The sequence below is a fragment of the Sitophilus oryzae genome, unplaced genomic scaffold (assembly GCF_002938485.1).
Source record: "Sitophilus oryzae breed Bouriz unplaced genomic scaffold, Soryzae_2.0 scaffold_115_pilon_pilon, whole genome shotgun sequence".
NCBI lineage: Eukaryota > Metazoa > Arthropoda > Insecta > Coleoptera > Curculionidae > Sitophilus > Sitophilus oryzae.
The window spans coordinates 632035-650642 of record NW_022145793.1 but is presented as its reverse complement, the minus strand read 5'-3'; the positions used below and the strand labels follow the sequence as shown (position 1 = coordinate 650642).

The 18608-nt window shown below is 31.9% G+C and overlaps 1 protein-coding gene across 2 annotated transcripts in view; it reads right to left on the bottom strand.

Moving 5' to 3' along the window:
• Window positions 1–18404, bottom strand: part of LOC115887394 (CCR4-NOT transcription complex subunit 11-like) — a 140466-nt gene extending 122062 nt beyond the window's left edge. The window contains exons 1-14 of one of the 2 annotated variants that reach the window (XM_030906810.1): window positions 18259–18404; window positions 18114–18205; window positions 17909–18054; window positions 17696–17821; window positions 17474–17643; window positions 14992–15118; window positions 14722–14931; window positions 14528–14667; window positions 13613–13778; window positions 12828–13555; window positions 12578–12773; window positions 12450–12521; window positions 12237–12393; window positions 11980–12029 (exon numbers count right to left, since the gene is read on the bottom strand). In XM_030906810.1, the coding sequence (XP_030762670.1) occupies window positions 13403–13555; window positions 13613–13778; window positions 14528–14667; window positions 14722–14931; window positions 14992–15118; window positions 17474–17643; window positions 17696–17821; window positions 17909–18054; window positions 18114–18205; window positions 18259–18296 (1368 nt within the window). In that variant the 5' untranslated portion in view covers window positions 18297–18404 and the 3' untranslated portion in view covers window positions 11980–12029; window positions 12237–12393; window positions 12450–12521; window positions 12578–12773; window positions 12828–13402. Of the gene's footprint in view, window positions 1–7895; window positions 8063–11458; window positions 12030–12236; window positions 12394–12449; window positions 12522–12577; window positions 12774–12827; window positions 13556–13612; window positions 13779–14527; window positions 14668–14721; window positions 14932–14991; window positions 15119–17473; window positions 17644–17695; window positions 17822–17908; window positions 18055–18113; window positions 18206–18258 lie in introns of those variants that run through there. The other variant, XM_030906814.1, reaches the window with a different exon arrangement.
• Window positions 18405–18608: the final 204 nt, after the last annotated feature.

Below are 18608 nucleotides of genomic sequence, written 5' to 3'. Positions count from 1 at the left end.
AAATTAAACCTTAATGAAAAATTGAACTTATTTATTTTTAGTTCAAGAAAAAGCATGACAATCCACAACCCACCAAAGACCTGGGTTGACAAACGGTTCACCCACAGGTCAAGAAAAGCCTGTGGCAAAACATTAGTATGTATCGTTTCGTTTTTATTTATTATTAACATTTTTAAGAAATATTTTAATTTATTTTGTGTTATGGGAATATATTTTTTTCTTTTTGTTGCTAGATATTTCTTGGAGTTAAATAAATTATTATGTTCCTACACAGTATTTTATTTATAGGTTTTAATGCTTTAAAGTAATAATAAATTTTCGTTGTCGACAAAATAATCTAAAAAACTACGAAGATTTCTTATTATAAACTTGAAAGATTAAGATTCGGTTCAAATATACAAATTTTAAATTTTTGGCGACAGTGTATAGGTATGAATGCAACCTACTATATCGATAATGCGCTCATAGTTCGGGTTAGACGCCAAAGGCCGCGCCACTAACACAGTCTTCAAAAATTAACGTTGATCGGTCTCTCTCACTTGTTTAAACATCGATAAGATAAGTATAAACAACGTTTATGTAATGGTGCAAATGAAATATTATAGTTAATCACGGTTTAGCCTTCAAACAATGTTTATACAAACGGTGGGCGATTATTTTTTCGGCTTCCTTTTGGGTTTTCTTTTTGACGTTTGTCACTAATTCTGAGGGATTTTGGCAACAGTTCATTTAAAAACAATGATTTACAACTCAAATGTATGACTTAATAACGATTTTAATCGGTGAAAACCCCTTATTCGATATTATTTTGAACAAATAAGCATAGATAAATGAAACAAGTTTAGATTGGAAAGTGTCCATAAGGACAATGTAAACACTATTTGGCGCTATTCTTGCAACGGTCGCGACCCAAAACTTTTGAAAATTTCGGAGCGGTTCGGCTTTTTCCGGAATTATATCGCCAAATATTGTTTATTCAAATTTATTATTATTTTCGTTTAATTTTATAAAAAAAGACTACAAGTGTGTTGCATACAAGAAACTTTATTTTATATAAGGACGCATGTATGAAATACCTATGAAACATTGGAAACCGACGTTATGCCACGATCCACGATGGTTTTTGCAGTTCACAGTTCACAACACAGCTTTTTCAGTTTTTAATGCCACTTTTTCACAATTATCACCGGCTGGAGTAAATAAAACTTGAATTAAACTCACAAGATAGCAATAATTACTTTGAAAATGGACGCTATAAACACTTTTCGGAATTTCTTTAATGAGTGGTTTAGATTTTGAAAGATTTTATGATTTTTGAAGATTCTGACTTTGACAAGGGAAAATTATTTCTGTTTTTGTTTGCCGTTGTTCTTAGCGACCGCTATAGCAGCGCCAGATCGCATATAACGGTCGCGACCCAAAATAATTTCGCGACCTAAAATTTTTACGGGCTTTCCAATCTAAACTTGTTGCATTTATCTATGCAAATAAGTGGAGAAAAATACGTCAGAATATGCTGACAGGCGAAACGGTCCTCGATGCATTGTTGGGATGCGTAACCAAGGTAGCAGAAGCACAAACATTACTTACGAGACCGAAAATGTTAAATTTTATAGTTAATAAAATTCTTATAGTTATTTGCTTCTTCCTAAGTCATTCGCTTTATTCTAAGTAATTCAGGAAATAATCTAGCCGTATATCACTCAACCTCTAAATTTAATTGATTAAACTACCCAAATAATTTTTTGCATGATTTTGCTTTTTAGAAAATAGTTTCATGCACAATAATTATTGTGCCATTCAACTGTTTTCCAAGGAAAATCACGCGCAAAATATATTTGAATAGTTTAATCGATTAAATTTATAGGTCTCGTGATATAATATATGATTACTTAATTTAAACCGGCCGTCTATGTTAAAAAAAACAATAATATATTTATTTGCCTTGTTTATGACAAAATATAGTCTGTGAAACGAATAACTTTGAATTTGACAGTTCCCGCGGGCTTTTCTAGTGTTCATTTTATTAGGTTAGCAAGGTACGGAGCTAACTATTTTTTGTAACTAATCCAACGTTGTGTTTAGTAAACATGTGGTCGCAAGTCGTGAAAATGCTACTTGGGTTATAATTAGTGGTAGAAATTTTCAATTAGTGGAAAAAGTTAACAAATTTTTGACTTTTCCACTAATTATACTTTAAAATTTGCGAGGAATGTCATTCTGGCTTTTGATCAGTGCCTTCTATTAAAAGATCAGCCTACGGGCGAGATTTATGACGTCACGCTAGTTAGGTATAACGGATTAATAAATATGTTGTAGAATACATGGAAAACATAATTATTCCTCGTATTTTTGGTTTGTATTTTAAAAATGATATAGTTTACATGAAATATACATAATATACAGTTAATATAAACAGATAATATAAATTAGTTAATATAAAAAATATATATACAGTTAATAAATAAAAACGCTGATTAAGTTTTCATTTGGTTTTTCATAATTTCTTTTTACTTTAAAAAAAAACGTTTCGGCTAACATTATAGCCTTAATCAGTGCTGTGTCATATGATTTTTTTTTCATTTTAAACCAACAAAAATAATGAAAAACCAATTGAAAACTTAATCAGCGTTTTCCTGAACCTAAATCCGCAAGAAAATCAAAAAATTTTAGAATAATTTTACACATAAAATGACAGCGATCTTTATTTCATAGCCATCTCTGACGCCTTTTTTTCTATGATATTGTATTATTTGCAAATATAATTTTTCGAACATTGATACTTGCAAAATATACATATAAATTTTGTGAATCCAAATAATAATACATCACTATTAGTAGATATTGAATGTTTTTTTGTTTTGTTAATTAAATCGATTTTCAAACCAAAATTTAAAATATATTTTACATTTTACCCATTATCTTATGTACCTATTATATTATTATTATATTGTAAAACATTTGCTGCATTTGTATTGTTCATAGTTCATTTGCCAAAGAATTTATTACTATAAATAGGTATATAATATATTGTATTTATTAACTGTATATTATGTATATTTCATGTAAACTATATCATTTTTAAAATACAATCCAAAAATACGAGGAATAATTATGTTTTCCATGTATTCTACAACATATTTATTAATCTGTAGTATCTAACTAGCGTGACGTCATAAATCTCGCTCCGAGGCTGTTCTATTAGAGACGACATTGGTCTGATATTTAGAAATACCAAAAGCTGATGACATTTGACTTTTGACAATATGACAATTATGCCATTTCGTGTTGATTTTTGCAAGAAGAGACAGAACTGTGACTTGTTTTATAATTTTCCTTTTCTATTTCACGAAAGTAAAAAGAGTTACCTATCTGAGTCGTTCAGTCACTCAATTTAAAGAATATCAGTAACTTTATTGACAGAGGTAAAAAATAACGGTCAAAATTCAAAGTTATTCATTTTATAGACTATAATAACATGTAGAGTATATTATATTTTAAGAAAGCTCACAAACAAGGGCAAATAATAAAAAAAAATAATAATCCAATATCCCAATGAAAAAAAAAGTTTAGGTCATATTTCAAGAATGACAACTCCCATCCAAAAACTAGTTACGCCACTGGATTTGATAATTGATAAGATAACCAAGATACGAAGGGATCGAAAAAAGCAACATTTTTAATTTTGCCATGTAATTCAGGAACGACGAGGGCTAGGACAAATATGTGTGCGACATTTTTAGTTTCTTAAAAAAGTAGCACAGTAAAGTGAAAACCGCACGCGAAAATAGGACACCCTGTACAGGGTGGCGCTTCACGTACGACGCGGTGCCTCCAAGGAGATCGGTAGTTTATATCGAAATGAAATTTTGGGAGCATATGTAGGTTAATTGAAAGCATTTTATAAAAATATATAGAACTCTACAGAGAGTGTCTCCAAAAAAAATGTCCCCAAATGTTGAACTAATTTGACAGTTTATGTTGAAGTAACGTCAGGCATATCACAGCCACCTAGATTTTCTCAAATAATAAAGATCTACTGACACTAAAACATAAAAATGAAAATATCTAGGAAAATCTTTGTTTGTTGAAACCTTAACAGTATTTTGAAGGAACACATGATTTCCCCATACATAAATATCGAAATAATATACTGGGTGATGCATTTAAAATAAAGGAGTATCTTGCTTTTAAAGATGAACAATGTTCAATATTAATTTTGTCTCACCCTGTATAACTTTTTGAGGCAAGTTTTAATTATTAAGAGTTAAAGTACAATAGATATTTTAACTACAGTTCATACCGAATACACTTTTAGTCACGTGATTAAGCTTGACCGGCACAGCGTTGCCTAATTTTATATATTTTCTTTCAATGAAAATATTTTAGGAAACAAAAATAAATTAATTATAAATATATAAACAGTTATTTACATCAACAAAACTCTACCGCTTTCCCGTTCAAAATATTCTAATAAAGTTCCGATGAGTTTTTTACGGCTATTAAGCTATCTTGTATACTTCGCACTAAATGAGGTTCTAAAAAGAACAATGTTCGACTGCAAGGTCTGCTAGTAAACACTTTTAAGCTAAAAGTATCACAATACTAATTATTTCTGTTATATTTTCTTCGCAGACAGTATGTGAAAATCTTTATTAATAAAAAAGCTACATGATTGCTGAAAATTTAAATTTAGTTAAAATTAAAAAGTTAAGTTTTTAAATTATCGCGATTACTGACGTTTTCTCGTTATAAAAAAATCGACAGCCTAACGATATCCTTATAATTCCATTTCAGATGCTCAGAAAGAATGATTTTATCTAGTTATCCTTTCGAAAAAAAAGTAAGTATTTTAAAAATAAGCGGTTTGCGATCGTGATTTTACTTTACTTGATAGGGAAAAGCGTAGCGGAGAAATGTGGTAACGCCGCTACAGCACACCGTCGCATTTCTCTCACTCCGACTTAATAAGATCCCTATGCGATTTACTTCCACACATGTAAATGCCGACCCAAAAGTAACAGTTGCCAGCACGGTATACAATTATCAATATAATATAATATCAGAAAAATAATTATGAATTCACGCTAAAAAAGTTGAGTAAACTGTTTATTTACCTATGAAACTAACTCTTGGCTCTTTTTTATCATTGCGGCTTTTACACTTGAAAGCTGAAAAAATAGTCCAAGAAAATAGGCCTTCAAATACGAAGTTTTGGAAAAAACTTGAATTTTTCATGTAAGTTACACTTTAGAAGATCTAAAAACGAATTGTGAAAGATTTTTTTAAATTCACCCCCGAGAAGGGGTGAAATAAATAAATAAAATTATTTTTTCGAAATTACGGAGAATCGGTAGGGACTAGAAAAAAGTTGTATACCGTCCAATTTTACATAAAATGGTCTCTATACTTTTTTTGCTCAAATCAAAATTAACCGAGATAGACTTATGACACTCACTCATATTTTTCTCCTAGAATTCGAGAATCAATTAATATTGTTAAGGCACGGCATATAAATCACACGGCAGGCTAACTCGCTTTGGCGGGAACGCTACGCGCATATCCTCGCGCACGCCGCCATTTGCGTTTCCATCAACAGAAAGTAACCAGTGTCGTAGTTTTTTCAGCGACAACACACAGTTACGGCAGATTCGAGTCAGTAGCGTGCGGCTTAATTTATTTTGATTTTTTCTTGAGTGATATATTTTGTTTTTGTTGTTTTATTTTTGTTTATTATGTGATATATTTGGTTTTTCTAGTTTTATTTTCGTTTCTTATGTAATATAGTTGCCAATAGGTGCCCGGTGGCGTAGAGGTACAGGCTCTCGTCTACCAATCTCAAGGTAGTGGGTTCGAATCCCACACCCGGCATTTCATCAGCCGACAATTTTTATTAAAATAAAAATGGTTTGGGTACCTAAGTCGACTCAGCCTTAAATGAGTACTTGGGATTCACAATCCTGAGGTAATAATAGGCGGTTGAAGCGTAGTGCTAGCCACATTACCTTCCTTTGTATACCGAACGGCTCTAGTATGGCAAGCTGTACCTTGCTACTCCCAAGGCGTCAAACGCTATATACGGGAGCTATTATTATTATTATGTAATATAATTTGTTTTAGTAGTTTTATTTTTGTTGTTCAATAAAAGTTTCTTTCTGTTTCCTAGAGATCCTATTAGGTATGTATATATGTGATTAATTATTTTAACATATTTTAGTTGTGAAAAAAAAAACAGTAGTATACATATTAGGACATTCAGCTAATAGGAAGATCTAATTAAAAATCTTAACAAACTTTAATAGTAGTATGATTTAATGTTAAATATTTAGTAAAATAAAATTTAATGTTGTATCTAGAATCTAGACATTAAAAATTAATTTTAAAAATCATTATATTATTCATTTAAATATAATTATAAAAATAAATAAAATGATTATATCAAAAATAAGTTAACAATACATTTTTAGGGCAAGAACATGGGCAATTGCAGCTAATAGAGAAGACTTGATTGAAGATATAAATAAGGCCCACAAGTACAGGTTGCGTTCTGTTCACTTTGAATTTAAAATGTTTACCAATTCACTTTGTAACCGTATAAATACAATGCGGTACCTACTGTTTCCTGCCATGAAAAAAATAGAAGTTTCTCAAAAAAAATTGTGGATTTATTAATTTGTGAAATTTGAATATTAATAAAATTTGCTACGCCCATTGATGGGCATAATTTGTACGTAGCCTCTTTATATTGTTCAATAAATATTTTATTGGTATTTCTTTAATTCTTGTTTGTAACTCCTGGTATGTTTTTGTTAGTTGCATGTTTTTTAATTTCAATTGTCTATTCTCTACAGTGAAATATTTAATTGATTTTTTCATTTTTACTTGTCGAGAAGTATGCGCGGTTAACGATTCATTTGTTTGGACAAAAGTATTGTAAATAAAATTCAGTTTCAGTCAATTACAGTATTTTTTTAATACGACCCTGTCGTATTTTCTGAGAAATTTTTTGATACGTTTTAATCCGGCCCTGACTAGGAAACGATAATGGTCAAATTTTATAGAAATTTTAACAATGGAATCTGAGTAGAGTTGGCGTGCCGATTGTTTTATGTGCCGTGGTTAAGGTGTATGTGGCGCTCAACTGTATTACTGGTTGCCTACATTGTCGCAACGTGTATTGCTGGTTGCCTACGTGTCAAGAAACAAGGCGAATTAACTATAAAGTGAAAGACGTTTTTGTTGAAGCGCCATCTCTTAGCTAAGTGCAAAAGCGAATCGGGCAGCGGTGGAATTTTCCCGTAGGAAGTAGAACGCTCTCTGAGAATTTTAGAAGGTTCGAGAAACAGTCAGTAGAGTATATAAGCCCGCGTAATCGGCAATTGGGACAGTTGGAAGTTTGAATATACCGCGTTTGGAAATTGTGAATTTAGTTGTGTGTTTAATTAGTATAACTTGTATGTAAATAGTAAATTTAGAAGAAAAATAAATTCGTTAAGTATAATATCGTGAGTTTAAATTAGTGGACCCACGGAATCCGTAACAATATATAGAGTATTCCATTGCAAAAAATTCAACTTAGATGTAAACCTTTTTTTAGCTCTAAATAAACCTACAAATTATGCTAACAAAAGTTCATTTCAATATAAACTGTCGTTTGGAGGCAGTGATCCATAAACTGTGCGGCAATTTAAATTCAGAAACGAATCAAAGCAATAAAATTAATGTAAGAGACTATGCAATTTAATAATAAAATATTACGTTTCCTTAACACCGAGTAAAAAGTAAAAAAAAAAGAATGTTTTAATAGTCATCGTCAACGTCGCTTTCGTATCCTGGCTTATCGTTCAAGCGGCAATGATCGCAATGGGGACAGCCCATTCTAAACGTGACATTACTTGGTTTGGGTGCCGGCTTGGCCGCGTGCTTGTACTCCCTGCGATGGTCCAAGTTGGTGCGGTAGCAGGCGGCGCCGTACGGGCACACGGGACGGTCGTCTTCCGGGTCCGAGGGGTAGTCTTGGTCGCCGGGGTGGCTGAACGATTCCCGGTGGTTCGGGTTCTTCCTGAAAAGGGAGAGTCTTAAGCCCACGGCCACACAGAAAGCGTTTTTATCGTGAAGCGTCTTAAGCGACTAAAATAATAATAACAGGATTATATAGGAGTGGCCACACCAAAAGCGTGTAGCGTTCGGCGTGTCTCGCAAAAAACGCAAATGAAAACAAATCAGTTTGTTTTCTGTAGCGTCTTTAGCGTTTTCTAAGATGAGATCCCGTCATAGGCGGACGTTATGTTTAATAATACAATAAAAATAAATTAAATAATATGCATTTTTTTCATTTTAGGGTATTATTCAAAATATTTTATAAAGAACATCTGTTTAGAAGATTCTATTAAATTCAAAAAAATTGAAAGAAAATGTTTGAAAAAGTGTAGTTTGAAATGTTGAAAAAGTAATAAATTAAAGGAATATTTTCTTACGCCTAAAAAATAGTTTTTTATGCGTAAAAAGTGTTTTTTTCTACGTAAAAAAGATTTCTTTAACAGAAATAAATAGTTTTTGGCGCGTAAAAATTAGTTTTTTACGTGTAACAAATAGTTTTTTAAACGTAAAAATATTTTTTTTGCGTAAAAAAGGTTTAAAAAAGAAACAATAAATTTTTGACGAGTAAAAAAAGAGTTTTTTACGTGTAACAAATAGATTTTTACACGTAACAAATAGTTTTTATACGCGTAAAAATAGTTTTTACGTGTAAATATATTCGCGTAAAATAATAAAAATAGTTTCTTACGTGTAATAGTTTGATTCACTTTTACAAAATTTGTAATAAAATATCAATATTTTTTATAAACACGTGGACTGCTCACAAATACACGTCGCCGTCGCGTCACTACGTATTACTAAGCCGTTAACACGTTTCGTTACAACGAGCTCGTGTGTCAGGGCCGTCTCACTAGCTCGTATGTCACGGCCTTGAATTTTTACTCCCAGCGCGCGTAAAGAAGTTTCACTCCAAAATGTTTCATAAATTATGACCTAAAATTACATTAGCAACTAGAGATATTTACTATTCTATTATATAATTATAACTATTTATTATATTATATTATAATTATAACAAGTACTAACCACAACACTACAACATAAAAAAGCTATACACATATAAACTAAAATTCGTAAAATAAATGGTAAATAATAATGATTATTTTTACACACACCACTGGTACTAGCAGTAGATTGTGTTTGTCTCCGAATATATGGCCCGGCCCGTCCACAATTCAATCCCAGCATATCTTTTATCTTCGTCTCTTCAACGCTAACCGCGCCGATCTCGCCTATCTCTTTCTCACAGGATTGATTGTTGAACGGGCCGGGAATCCATGAGCTTGCGACGTTACTTATTGACATCTTGATAGAAACTGCTGACCTGCCGTTTCTTTTGCGTGTTTTTAATGGACGCAAATCGAAAAAAAAAACGCTTCAAACGGTAAAATCACAATAAGCGCTTGAGACGCAAAAACGCAAAACGCTAAAAATGCTTCTGTGTGGCCGTGGGCTAAGGTTGGTTCATACTTCGAGTTTTAGTCCTAACCATACCCCATAAAATAACTAAAATAAAAGAGTGTTTGAAAGGTTGTCTAACTTGTGTGGCCATAATGTTGCATAGTTCAGTTAGGGCTCCAAAGCGTCGCCACCTGCTACCTGTCACACATCATGACAAGACTGACAAGTGACATGATTACGTCTGTCATATTTCCATTAGTTCAGTTAGGGCTCAAGGGGGCGCTACTATCGGTCTTGGCTAAACGTGTTGCCTACTTTTGACTATAGAAATGACATCTCTTTTATTTTATATTTCTCTATGCCATACCCATAGAGAAATATAAAATAAAAGAGTTGTCATTTCCATAGTCAAAAGTAGGCAACACGTTTAACGAGGATCGATTGTAGCGCACCCTTGAGCCCTAACTGAACTAATTGAAATATGACAGACGTTATCGGTAAAATAGGTATCTGCATTGCCTACCACAAAAAAGGCGGGCTGTTTAAATATGAATATAAAATTTTATGTATTTTTTAAAATATTACGAAATTAAAACTGCAAAAATATAACGAAAGTTTATTTTTAAAAACGGAATATTTGAAAAGTATAAACTATTGTAGACTTTTCAAATGCTTACAGTTAAATGCTAAATTAAATTTGATAATATAAAACATATATGCTGAATTAACTTCGAGGGGTAAACTCCTGATGAATTTCTGTACACTAATGCCAAGGTAATGCCAAATAATTTAGTACTAATACCAATAATGCCACGAAAATGCCAACATCTTGTACACCACCAAAATACACCAGCGATTTACCCTTCGATTTACCTATAGTATTATAAAACGTATTTAACAACGCCACTAACAAAGCATATAAGATCGCAGGGTTTGCAATCTATGCTATTATAACAGATAAAGATTTAAATAAGATATCATCAAAAATTAATTCACCTTTAAGTTGGATTTATAAACTCAGCAGTCAGCAGTTGAAGTTCAGTTGATGTAGCAAATGTTCAACACTATTAAATGAAGGCGCAAATTTATAGTCAGTTCGTTTTACGTTCACAGAGTTCAGAGATGGGCAATGTCTTTACATATCGAACTTGCTTTCCATGATACCCTTTCCTGGATCGTGTTCAAATCACATCATCGGCTGAACAAAATATTACATGATGATGGCAAAACACAGCACAAAATATAAAGTTCAAATCATAGAGAAATATAAGGTCTCTCGTTCCTCGGGAAATAAAACTTCGTCCATAATTTCTGTACGCACAAACACAAAACAAACAAAGTTTATGCTACACAAAATAATAACAAAATTCCAAAATTCAAAACAAAATTGTAAACAATTGCAAAATACAAATAATTTGCTGTCATGTCACTTGTCATTCTTGTAATGACACGTGACAGGTAGCAGGTGGCGACGCTTTGGAGCCCTAACTGAACTATGCAACATTATGGCCAAGTTAGACAACCTTTCAAACACTCTTTTATTTTAGTTACTTTATGGCCATACCCTTAACATTTAAAAACCTAAAAAATTAACCTTAAGCACTTCCGCGTATAAAACTATTTGTTACACGTAAAATACTATTTTTATGCGTCAAAAATTATTTTATACGCGTAAAAAAACTATTTGTTACACGCCAAAAACTGTTTGTTACACGTAAAAATAGTTTTTCCGCGTAAGAAATATATTTTTTTAATTTATTACTTTTTCAACATTTCAAATTACACTTTTTCGAACTTGCCCCTCAAGTCCTTCAATTTCATAGCTGTTAGTAAAAAGGTTCACTTCAAATATGCACACATAGTGCACAAAAACCATTTCTTTTCATTTAATGATTTAATTAAATATATATATATAATTTAGTACCTATAGTTGATTAAAAAAATAATATTTACATACCTAAAACACCTATCACCATACCAACATCTCTCTCTTCTTTGTTTAGGTTTATTCTGATCTCCAGCAGCTGTACTATCATCGTTTTCAGTCTTAACCTCAACCCTTACGTCGGGCTGTTGATCAGTGTTACCATCATGCGATGTAGTGGCATTATTCTGTGCTTCACCAGAAGAAATATCGCCCTCTATAGGTTCCTCTTTGATTTCCTTCTCCTCACTCTCATTTTCATTCTTTACATCTCCTAAAATATCCTCTTGAGTTATGTTTACAGCTTCTGCCAAATTTTCTTCATTGTTTGTTACTCTATTATTTGTCAATTCTAGTTCGGCATTTTCACTAGTATGATTTAGTTCATCTGATTTATTTGATTTGTCTTTATCCTGTATGTCCATATCATCTGACGACTTGGTTTGGTTTAAATCATGTTGTGATGTATCCAGCTTATTTTCTTCATTTGGTACTTTAGACTCTTCATTGCTCTGTTTTGAAGGTGAACAACTTGTATCAGAGTCTAATTTTGCTTTTTTAGGACTTGTATTTATATCATCATAGTTGTGAAGCCTTTTACCACCTATGGAATTAGATAAAACTCAATCATATATAGAGAAATCATAAAAGTTGGCGCGCACATCATTAAAGACTTTGGAACTATTACCAAATTAAATTTATAATAAATAAAAATTTGTTTTAAACTTAGAGAGAGCACACTTTTTTCTTTTCTTATATCATCAGATTTCATAACTAAAAAATATAAAATTAAAGTAAATCATAAACCTACTTTCATTTTCATCAGATCTCACTTTTATTTTAAACCAATAAGTCTCAGGCAAAAGTGAAAATTGATCTCCGTCATTTAATTCATTGTCTTCATTTTGTTTTATAACGGTTAACGCATTTCCTTTTGCAGGTCGAAAAAAACAAGGATTCTGATGTATCTAAAATAGTAATTATTGCTAATTTTAGTTTGTTTCTCATACAAAGATAAACTTACAGATGTTAAAGTGATTCGTTCATCTGACACAATAATAATGGCATGTTTGCGTGAAACTCTTTTATCTGTTACCTGTAAGATATTTTAGTTAGAAATAGAAGTGTAGTATTAAAATACCACAAATTTACATTTAATAAGTCGCCCCGGCCTATTATATGTTTTCCTCTGGGTAGTGAAGCGATAACATTTCGATTTTCGGTATCATCTAAGGAATATATATCTAAAACTCCCATTTTCATACGATCAAGCTGTTTTATTCCAAGTTTTAACTGAACAGTTTATTTACCAGGTTACACAATAACATTTTGACTAAAATAGGACAATCTAGAAATCAAAAACTCAATAATTTTCCAGTTATTAACAGTCCACAGTTGATACCTTCTAAAGAGTCTGTAAATAAAATACTGGAGATTGTCACATTCAAATTTTGATTTAGTACTAAATAATATGGGTTTATGTGTATATCAAAGTTAATGCTATGAAATAGTAAATAAAATTATAACGATTATTTATCGTATGAGGTAAATTTGTTTAAACTTGTGGAGCATTTTTTTTGCCCAAGGTCAAATTATAAAAAATCAAGGACGTTATAATCATATATAATTTTTTTTATAAACATGAAGATAGCATCATATGTTCGGAGGAAAGATATTGACCTTTTTCTAGTTATAAGCCTTGATCATATAATTATGATGTAGGCTTAAAATACCATATACCACTATTACACCACGGATTAATAGTTTTGATGGCTGCATAATTTTTTAAATTTATATATGATATATATTAGGAATGGGTAGTTTAAAAAAATCGATTTACTTTCTAAAAAATATTTGTTTCATGTTTTTCTCATTGTCTTAAAATATTTAAATTGTTAAGTTGTGGCGGTTGTAGTTCCCATGTTTAAACACATGAACTGATAAAGGTTGATTTTATTGGAATATAAAAAAAAAAAATCAACCCTCCAGTTTTGTCTTGTTTTCTAAAGTAGGCGATGATAGAAGCCCGAGTTCACCAGACTCCAGCTGTTTTAATAGCCTAAACAATGCAGCAGCTTCCCTAATTCTACTAAACTCTATACAGAATGCTTGAACTTCAATAAAAAGTTCCTAAAAAAATATTTAATTTAGCTGGTTTCTAAATATAAATCGATTATCACTTATTACCTGCACATTAATGATTTTATTTCGTATTAAAGACTGCAAAAATACGCACACTAGTCTGACTAGTCTATTTTGCATGTACCTGTCCTTAATGGTTTCGCATGTCGATATGCAGTTTGAAATGTACAAATGCACAAATTCGGTGGGAAGGTCGACTGTGGTGGTAAGTCTAAAATTAAGCAAGAAAAGGATATTAATTTGATATTAATATATTATTCTATTGAGGATATTCAGTGATTTTCTTATGTAGTTTAATATAAACAAAACGATTAGGTATCTTAAAAATTTTAACATTGCCACATTATGGCCCACGTTGGGCGCCATAATGTGGCTTAAGTTTTACTGGCCAAATTTTTTTCTTCTCAGCAGGAGGGATGGTTAAGATTTTTTAAGATAATCGTTTTTTTTTGTTTAAATTAAGCTACATGATAAAATCACCTCGTGAGTTCACATCAACTTGACTTTTTTAGGGTTCCGTACCCAAAGGGTAAAAACAGGAACCCTATTACTAAGACTTCGCTGTCCGTCCGTCCGTCTGTCACAAAGGTCTATCTTATGAACCGTTATAGCTAGACAGTTGATATTTTTACAGAATACTAAAAACAGAATTAAATAAATGTTTATTAATAAAAAAGTACTTTCACTAAACATTATCTTTTAAGTAAGAATTTGACATAGAATCTTTCAAGTCCTCGGTGGCCGCGTGGTTAAAGCGTTAGGACTTTACGCTGCTACGACGTTGGAGCCGTAGTAAGGCAGGTTCGAATCCTAGTCAAGGCGACTTTTCGAAGGCGAACAGCTCAGAGCTGCTCAACTGCGTGAAAGGAGGACAGCAATTGCGACGTACATTCGTCAAATAATTTGATGACGTGCAAGGCAAGTTTTATTGATTTTCCTATACTAAAAATTGATAAATACCTATTAACAACTTCCATAGAATGAAGAGACATTTCCATGTTTACCAATACATTAAAGTACTCTGTTATTTGTTTCGACTGCATGAGTTTTAACAAGACTTCTATTGCTATTAAGGGGTTATTCTCGACCAATTCTGGAAGCTAAATAATCAATTATTATAAAAACATATTTGAGATTTTTTTTATCTTACTAACTTTGGAAGGTGTTAATCCTACATGGTAGACTAATTTTGGATCTTTTTCCAGCTCTCCCAACAATTGCTGTTGCTGTGGAATCGACAACGCCGCTTTGTAGGCCTTATTCATCAGTTGTCTGGCTTCATAACCCGCGATATCCGGTATACACATTGTCGTATCGTAACAAACGAGATGTTCCTTTGGTGTAGTTGGATTTAACCAAACTAACTAGAAAAAAATATATATCTTAGCAAACCATAAACAACAGATCATTGCGCTAGTTGTTACTTCATCTTGACAATTCAACAATGGCGGGGCTAACGTTACAAATTCCGGTTTATACACCCTCGATACGGGGGCATTTTCTCCCGTAGCTAACTGTTTTACCAGATTTCGGTTCAGTTCCTCGGTTGCGCTTAAATAAAAGATCATAATAATGATATGCAATAAAGAGATCCCAATGGTGAGAGCCGAAATTGAAACACCCTGTATAGAGAAAACAATAAAAGTTCACGTGCAGACATACCGTGCTGACAACTCTTACTTTTGGGTCGGTATTTACACGTGTGGAAGTAAATCGCATAGGTATTTTATTAAGTCGGAGTGAGAGAAATGCGACGGTGGGCTGTTGCGGTGTTGCCACATTTCTCCGGTGCGCCTTTCCCTATCAAGTAAAGTAAAATCATGATCGCAAACCGCATATTTTTAAAAGACTTTTTTTTCGAAAAGATAACTAGATAAAATTATTAAGATATGTTGCTGATCATCTGAAATGGAATTATAAGGATATCGTTAGGGTGTCAATTTTTTATAACGAGAAAACGTCAGTAATCGCGATAATTTAAAAACTGAACTTTTACAACACGCGATAACCCAAGAACAACTTTGGATATTGAAATTTTCTTTTTTTTTTGGAGTTCGAATCTTTACAAGACACTAAGAAAAATTCGATAGGCTTGTTTTTTTCCATTCAAAAATTAAAAAAAAACATTTATTTACTTTTAGTGCATAGCAATTTTCAGCAATCGTGTAACTTTTTTATTTATAAAGATTTTCACATACTGTCTGCGAAGAAAATATAGCAGAAATATTAAGAGTTTTCGAAAAAAACTAGAATCAATTATTTGTAATGGATTTCGAGATATCGATTTTTGAATTCTGAGTTCTAATAGCGCGACCACTATCGAACACCAACTCAATTCCACTTATTTTTATCAAAAGTGCAAGTGTTTCTAACTTACACTTGAATCTTCTATATCCCCTTCTACGTCTCTTAGCAATGTGCAGTTTATTGTTTTCTTTTATTGTTAGCTTACCAGTGTGCATAGCACAGTTTCTCGGTTTATTCACGTTTATTTCATACGTTTGGCAACGTTTTTACTGTTCTCTCTTCGTTCAGTACATTAATAAACGCATTGTACCCTTCTTACATACGGAAATCTCGACCCAAAAGTAACCTTTGCCAGCCCTTAGTATAAGTATTAACTATAGTTTATAAATACCGTATGATCGAAAAAAAACACCTCAGCGATGGCTATGAAATGAAGATCGCTGTCATTTTGTATGTAAAATTATATGGGGAATGTCATCAATAGTCATTTATAAGCCAACTGGACGCCGTTTTTTTTTCATACGGTATACCCATTTGGTCATCGAAACTGTGCGGTCTTTATTTTAACGTGTAAGACAGTGATGTAGACAGCTTAATGGAAAATCAAATGTATTAAAAAGAGATAAAAGTTGGGTCGTATACATTTCTTCTATGCGGTATTGTCGGATTTTGCACCAAAATTTCAAACCGCACAAGTAGGCGTTTACAAAAAATATTGCATTTAGGGTTGGAACTTTATTTTTCACTATTAGTTACTCATTTTACTACAGCAGTAATAGATTATATTTAGTTTAGATATATTATCATCATTTCAGTGGTATAAAAACCGGCAACACTGTATGTCGCTTTTGATTTTGTCTTTCTGTCTGTCAACAGGTCATTTATATTATTCTCTGTCAAACACATTAAAATCCAGACCACATAAATTGGATGACCAGCAGGGTATATTGTGTGCAGGTCATCAAAATGTTTGACAAATGCATGTTGCAATGTTGCCACGGCTACTTTTTTTACTTTGACTTTCGACAAGTGTTAAATAAAATTCGTAATTTTGTCACCAAGTTTTCACTTGAATTTCAGACATAATACATATACAAATATTTTTTATATCTACATTATTACTTTGTCTATGATTATTACACAAAAAAATTAATTAAACGAAGTTATTAGCAAATTTTCTGAATGAAAGATAAAAAATGTAAAGTTCTAATTGGTTAACATTAGTCTTAACTTTTTGTGAGATTCTACTCACAGTCTGTAAACTGGTATTGCTATTGAGCACAGTTGAAACATGCTGAAAGATCTATGTATTTTCATAAAAACCGCAAAACTTGCGCAATAATATAAATTTTTACCTTTCTAACTAAATAAATAAAAATAGCAGTTTTAACTAAACAAAACGCAGATTAAATTTCAAATTTGTCAAAGAAATCTTAGAATAAAATTGAAAATGACATATGGCAGATTAGAAATAATTAATAAAATCGAAAATGATAAATATCAGATTTGCAAAGAAAAATCTCATGATAACATTTGCAATGACTATCAACACAAAAGCTTTTTTATTGGGAATCTATATAATAATATCAATGTCTTTGATGATGTGCAGGCCAACTTTTATTGATTTCTCTATAGCTGATATACATAAAAGTAACTTACTTATTTGCAGTTTTATCAGGTAAAGATAAAATAACGGGAATGGCAGATTTACAAGTTTTAGGCCATTCTGACTGTTTTTCAGCTAGAGATAATCGAACAGCACTGAAATCTGCATTTGGGGAAGACGGAACATCTGAACTAATTATATGTAAAGCTGTCTTTTTTAAAAGCTAAAAACAGTACATTTTAAACTAATTAAAAGAGTAATTCCTAAACATTTACGGCATCTTTGGACACGTCTGATATTAATTGTGTTACAAAATGTTTTTCTGCAGGTGTCAGTTTGGGTAGCTGTCCAGGATATTCGAGTTTTGGAGCCCCAACATTGCTATGTTGCTCTGGCGGATACTAAAAAGTACTTTATTATGTATAAAAATTTAATTTGTTTTTAATATAATTTAATATATGACTATTATAATTTAAGTTTGCATTTACTAGTAGGTGGATAAAAACGCTAGCAAAAGGGGTGTTTCCTAACGGTTCTCCTCTAAATAATTCATATAATAGTGTGATTGCGGCTAGTCTCTGATCAATTTCTGGAAGCATATCATATTGTAGAAGCATGACAATACAAGAACCAACTAAAACGGTGTATTCGCATCAAAATAGATCATAAATAAAAACCTATTATAATTCTTACCTTTAAAATAATCGGCGGAATCAAATTTTTTGTGTATATCATTAGTCAAAGCTTCCAAGGTATGCGTCCGCACATTGCTCTTCTCCAAAATGCTAAAATAACCGAGTTAATACTAAATCTTAATTAATTCTTTTAGTAAGCTTACTCCAGTAATATATCACATTGTTCTACGGATAGAGACATCGTCAATTATTCTTTTTCTTTACAGTTTGACTCCTTAAAAACATCATAAACTTTTTCAAGCTTTGCCAAATTAAATTTTTTGATGGATATACCTCCGAAGTTAGCATCAAAAAGTGACAAACGTCAATCCACAGATAAAATAAAATATAGACTTCTTCTTTTCAGTTTTCGAACATTTTGATGCCAGAGTTAACCTAACCGCCAGAGAACTTGAATTGAACCAGAGATATAGAGGGTTGTAAAAAATGTAACATAAACTAATAAACTACATTAACTATATGTAATGTAGTTTATGTAGTTTTTAAAAGTAGC